This window comes from Notothenia coriiceps, unplaced genomic scaffold (assembly GCF_000735185.1).
Source record: "Notothenia coriiceps isolate Sejong01 unplaced genomic scaffold, NC01 NC01_scaffold00033159, whole genome shotgun sequence".
Taxonomy (NCBI): Eukaryota; Metazoa; Chordata; class Actinopteri; order Perciformes; family Nototheniidae; genus Notothenia; species Notothenia coriiceps.
Window position 1 is genome coordinate 24,379 of NW_011365860.1, and position 6,610 is coordinate 30,988.

At 40.3% G+C, this 6,610-nt stretch overlaps 1 protein-coding gene across 1 annotated transcript; it reads right to left on the bottom strand.

Moving 5' to 3' along the window:
* Positions 1–1,538: 1,538 nt before the first annotated feature.
* LOC104961321 (cytoplasmic aconitate hydratase-like) lies at positions 1,539–5,895 on the bottom strand (the record flags this gene model as incomplete). Its single annotated transcript, XM_010789592.1, has 7 exons — positions 1,539–3,571; positions 3,651–3,836; positions 3,957–4,079; positions 4,212–4,359; positions 4,810–4,952; positions 5,561–5,665; positions 5,748–5,895. Coding segments are annotated over 7 exons (970 nt in total), but the record flags the coding sequence as incomplete, so codon positions are not given.
* Between the last annotated feature and the right edge of the window lie 715 nt (positions 5,896–6,610).

Sequence of the window (6,610 nt, forward strand, 5' to 3'; positions counted from 1 at the left end):
TCTTGAGTACTAATCTGACTATTTGTGGGATTGACAAAAAAAACACGATTCCCCTTTCTAGGCTTTATGCTAAACTAGGCTATGACTAAAAATAGACTACACAGGATATTTTGTTTTATCTTAAGCGCTCGGCTCTCAGCACTTAAAGGGTTAAGTGAACTGAAAGGTTTGAATCATTCAAATGTGTTTCAATGAGTGCAACACAACCTCAGCTATGTTCATTTCTCCTGGAGCATGTGCTCATGCTGTGTGTGTGCTGGGCCTCGGCTGGGTCATGCGTGTGGGAAACACGTGCAGCTGCTTTTATGTCAAAGTCCACTCCTCCCCCACCAGCTTTTTTCCATCCCCGTCTGTTTGAGACAGAACAGGAACCAGAGAGGAGACCCTGATCAATGGCCGTCCTCTCACAGTGTCTTCTAGTAATCCAACAAGAGTACATGTAATTCAGTCTGAGTGGAAAGTGATTACAAATGAAAGAGAAGTGCCGGAGGAGTATGATGAAAGTGTCAGATAACACCTTTTTTTCTGCTGGAGGATTAAGTTCTAACATGAGTCAGCGTTTTTGCACTTCCTGTTAACATTTGCTTTTTACGGCTGTTGACATCATTTGGGGGCTTTTTGAGGGATGCTAACAGGAAGTAGTGTCTCCACAGTCAGCCCAATTTGATTTGCCTGTATTTTCTTATACGTTGAAAGGATTTGCCAAATATATGTTGAAGGTAGTTAAGAATACGGATATTGTATCATTTGTTAAACTCTCACAATATTAATATTTATAGTGAAAACAGTATATTGTAATTAGGACCATTAACAGAACACATAACTGAAGTTAATGGACTAGTATGAGAGTCATGGCTCTAACAATGAATGAAAGCCATGCTGCGATGAATTTAAATATTTCCTTGTGATGTGTTGGAAACATTATAATAGCATTCAGGTTAGATTTCTTTTAACTTCATGGGAAATGTAAGCAGCAAAAACAGGATTCAAGGGATCTTCAAATCCCTCACTTATAATCTGTAGGTGTCAACACGCTCAGTACATCTTTGTTTGTTTGTTGTTCGCAAAGCGACTTTGAGTATCTAGAAAAGCACTATATCAATTAAATGTGTTATTATTATTATGGCTAGTAAAATGAGCAGCTGGACCAGACATAAAGTGTTCCACTTTGAAAGTATGAAGGTAACTTTTCCACAACGCTTTGTTTCTTTAATTTGTGTCACTTTGAACATTTGTGCTGGAGATAAACTCTATAACCCTAAGTGACAGCAGAGTACCAACAGGCAGCAGAATATTTATGACATGTCAGAGCGAGCTTTGGGGACTATTTAAGGCTCATATTCTCCAGTGTATTAAAGACAGAAAAGGAAGGAAACTAAAACCCTTATAGTCTTGTAGTAGTGTTTGGAGTTCAGAGCAGGGCCGAGCGACTGCAGAGGACCAGCGTCACAAACTGGCTCCACACATTATATTGGTCCCTTCTACAAATAAACACAATTCAAATACAAGCTTATTAATGACTTGAAAATAACCACAAATGAAAATTAAATTTTATTCAGTTTTTCAGTAATCTGTGGCTTAATGCAATCAGTTTAGGTTGAATCAACATGGAGCATGGTTTTGACAGTCTTCTTAATCAAATCATCATTGTTGTAAGAAGACACAAACATATTAAATCAAGGCGATCACATGACGTTATTAAGGCAGATTCCCAATGACGTTTGGAATGTCTGAAGAACAAACAGGCATGATTTCTGTACAGTTATCTGAGACAGACAGAAAGAGAAACCATGAACATATTTGTGAATAATCCGAAAACATCAAGAGGGTAGAATGAAGCAAAAAACAATGTGTAATGTGAGGTTATTACTGTAATATAGTACAGCTGCAGGATCAGGTGACTATTTCAAACTGTTTTTAATAATCTATTTAAAACATTTTTCACACCAGAATTGCAGCAATTGCTGTTTCAAGCCTCTCAGGTCCTGTACTGTTATCTGTTGTTTTTTAGAACATATTTAGATTTCCTTAGGTTTGAATTTTTCACAATTTCTTGACATTTTATAACATTTAATTAAGGGAAATAATCTGCACATTAATCAATAAAGAGGAATAATGGTTAGCTTCAGACTTCAGCATGTTTACCTGGAGGAGTAACCATGACGATATTTAACTCACTCAAGTCACACTTAATTTCTTCCTTTAGGATTTTATACGTGAAATAATCATAGTCAATAATATGATATTATCATCAACATACAAACAACATCACTACTTCCTCCATGCAGTGGCTTTTCCTGCAGCTTTGAACGCATCACAACATCTTCTTCATTACAGTCAAGAAAATATATTATTGAATCTCATAATGGTCCTTGTTTTTAAAAGAGAATTCTGGATGACTAACACATGGGTCTTTAGTGACTGTTATCTGTTCAGAGCTGGGCCTGGCTGTGGGTGGAGATGGAACAGCTGAAGAAGAGTTATGGGGTTTAAGGTTTCTGTTTATATTCAGACAACTTTCAGGAACAGTTTGAAACCTGTTGACATTATACTGCCACCTGCTGAACAGTGTAGAACCTCAGCTGGAACATGTCAAATGTCACGTTTTCACCCCTTAGAGCTAACAGCGGCACACCAACCAGACCTACCAGACATGGCAGTTTGATAAAGTGCTGGCACTGTTTCCCTTGAAGGATTTAAGCTGCTGCTGCGTGAAGGTGAAGCACTACCTCACTGGCTACATGTGATGGAAGCTGTGCTACTACAAGCTGAGGCCACTGTGATTGGCTGTGTGGGTTTTTTTTGCAGTAACAGACAAATACATCTCCACTGCTCACTGCACCCCCCAGGCATTATCACAGTTAATTCAACTTTGTATACATAATAAAATATTGGCTAATGAAAAGAAGCTAGACCAAAAAACGTAAACACAGTACTATGGGGATATAATCAATCTCTCCTGGATGACGGATAACCTTTGAACTGTCAATTTGGAGTACTGACTTCACTGCTCGCTACATGCTGCTGTCGTACCAAAGCATGTAGGGCCATAATTAGTTTTACCTCGCTCTAGTGAGTAGCAACTTCATGCTATCATAAATGAAGACCAAACGTACACAAACAAGACTAATGTTGGAACAATCTGGAATAATCTTTTGACACAACCATACACCCTCTCAGATAACTCTTTAAATCATCTTCTATAGCATATCTTTAGTTAATATACACATCTAAAATATACATTTCCTCAAAAATGAGAACATTGTGACATCTGTTTTCTGGCTGTACATTAGTTCTCTGCACCAACATGGCCAATGACTGGATTATTTTTGGACATAATTCTTCTGTAAACCATTGGATGAACTCATAACAGTGATGCAGTGTTGGACGGTAGTTAGGAATTAGAAAAATAACACATGCTGCTCTCGCTGTGCGCTGTACTGTACTTGGCATGTTAGTTTTCAGACATCTTGCGGATCATGTAGTTGAGGATGCCTCCGTGGTGGAAGTAGGCCAGCTCCACGTCCGTGTCGAACCTCATCCTCACTTGGAACGTCTTCCCTGTGTCCAGCTGAGGGACAGAGACAGGCCACATTCAGTATTACCTCAACATTGCAGTTATGTTCCAGTCCTAGAGAGAGTGTGTTTACCTTCACGTCCACGAGCATCCTGGGAGTGAGCAGCTCGGGGATGAGGATGGTGTAGCGCTCCCTGCCGCTCAGACCCAGGCTCTCAGCGCTGTCTCCTGCCAGATACTCCAGAGGAATCACCCCCATCCCCACCAGGTTACTGCGGTGGATCCGCTCATAGCTCTCCGCCACCACCGCCTTAATACCCTACAACAAAAATAAATGGTTCATAATCAACCCTTTAAAACACTTCTTTCACTGCTTTCTCTTAAAAGAACGCATTCATTCTTTTTCTTCAAATGGTTACAGAGAAGTGATCCTCTTCACCTGCAGGAAGGGGCCCTTAGCGGCCCAGTCTCTGGAGCTCCCGGAGCCGTACTCCTTCCCTGCCAGAATCACCAGAGGCACACCGGACTGAATGTATCTCTCTGCAGCATCAAACACATCCATCTGGACAATAGGGACAACATGCAGGAGTTAGTCCATGTAACATTCTCAGTAGCCTAGATGGTGTTAAGTTACTCGTTAACACAAAAGCATTTTCCTGATAGTTGTTACAGAGTTAAAGAGAGGCTTGCTAACCGTTTCCTCTGTGGGCAGGTGAATGGTCTTCGGTGCCTGCTTATTAAGGAACTTGTTGAAGAGGCGGATGTTGGCGAACGTCCCTCTGGCCATGACGGCATCGTTCCCTCGACGGGACCCGTACGAGTTGTAGTCACGGGCGCTCAAACTGTGTGAAGAAAAGTGTGAAAGGAAAAGCTTTCATTGACAGTTTGGATACATAATTCTCATTTTAGTTACATTTGTATTTTTTCCTGTGGTTTTGAGGAGGATTCGATGCAAAAGTTTGAATTATATTGGTTTTTTTCTGCTTTAGTCGACAAACAACATAATAACTGTAATCTCAGAGATAAAGCATCCTTAAAACACCTCGCAACATACACAAACTCCTGTTCAGTGGATAATAATGAAACGTACTGAAGTCATTGTGCCGTGATCGTATGACATGAGGTGAAAGTCAGACAGATGCTGCAGATTTTGCTCCTAGGTTGTTTTCATAGTTTCAAGAATGATTGGCCTTTAATGGGACTTTTTTTGAAGCCCACATGACTCACACATTGAACCAAAAGAGAAAACCTTAGAGATTTCTCTTCTTTTCTAAAGTGGTGAGGTGACCCACCCTCTGCTGGTCAGGTAGCGCGCTGCAGAGCTGTTCCTGGCGATGTTCCCTGCAGGAGAGATGTGGTCCGTGGTGACCGAGTCGCCCAGGTTCAGCAGCACGTAGGCCTCATGGATGGACTGGGGGGGCTGCAGCTTCATGGTCTGAATAAAGACAACATGAGACACGTACAGTACAGCCATGGCCAAAACAATGCTAATATTAGTCTAAATAGACTATATTGTCTGAATAATTGTGTAGTTACTAGTAGTAGTAGTTAATAATTGGATTAATAATAGTAGTTGAAATGTAGCAGTGGTATCAGTGAGATGTCAACATTGTGAATGTGAATGAGTAAATCTAAATATCATCGTATGTTGAAAAAAATAAAAATCAGGAAAATAAAAAAAAAACATTTCATGTCAAAAAAAGGTCATAGTTTACTATGGTATGTCAAAAGAAGTCATAGTACAATACGAAAAAAGTAATAGTTTAGAAATATCAGAAAAAAAACTCACAGTATAGTAGTGTAGTAAGTTAAACATATCGGAAAAAACAGGATAGTACAGTATTTCGAGAAAGTCAAAGTATAGTATGGTAATAATAGAGCTTTTACACTACTGCTGCCGATTAAAAAATTCCCATAACCATTTACAGAAAAACTGGAAAAATAACATTTTAATTAGATTCATTTACTTGTTGTCTTGTAAAAATGGCAGAGTAATTCTAGTCGTAGCATGAGTTTGGGAGGATGTTTAATTTGTATATTTACCAAACCATCAAAGAAGGGTGGAGACTTGATGTAGGTTGAGTTGGTGTCCCAGGGATACAGCTTGTCGGAGGGAGCAACCAGAGAGTTCCAGCGCTCGTTCACACTCTACGACACAACACGTATCAGATGATCAGGTCAATCACACATACATGTACAATGCTGGGCCATCTGACTCCAGGCTCACTACCTCAATCTTCTCGTAGACTTCTTTGAACATTGTTGGGATCACAAACTCTCTCTCCACAGCCTGGATCTCCTCCCGTGTGGGCCAGATATCCCTGAGGAAAACTTCTTTACCCTCGGAATTAGTGCCTGCAAAAGACACATTGAAAATCCTTAAATATGTGAAAACTACCTTTGTTTTTGCATTAAAGCGGCCCTATTCTGCTTTATGGGGTTCTCCCTCTCCTGCAGGTATTTGTGCTTGTAACTGGTCTGCAGAGGCTGAAATCCCTGTGTTCCCTCCAGAGGGAGTTTCTTTCCCTCACACTCTTGAGTCACTACATACTGATATGCACCTGAACATCAGCAGGAGAGGACTCTTTAAAGTAGAGACACTACATACTGATATACACCTTAACATCCGCAGGAGAGGACTCTTTAAAGTAGAGACACTACATACTGATATACACCTGAACATCAGCAGGAGAGGACTCTTTAAAGTAGAGACATTACATACTGATATACACCTAAACATCAGCAGGAGAGCTCTTTAAAGTAGAGACACTACATACTGATATACACCTGAACATCAGCAGGAGAGGACTCTTTAAAGTAGAGACACTACCAGTGGCGACTGGTCATTAGGGGCAGGTGGGGCACAGAAAAATAATATATATATATAAAATATATTTTAAGATCATGTTTAATTATCTGATTCGTCTGTACATTGCTGTTTTAGTCTGTGTTCTTCTAGTTAGTGTCTACAGTGTGTGCCTATTGAGCTGTTTAGAGCCATGTGGGACAAAACCCGATCATGCCCCTCCCTCTCACTGTCCAAGTGAACGGTGACTGTAAAAACTACACTGCGCATGCTCAGAGTATTTTCCT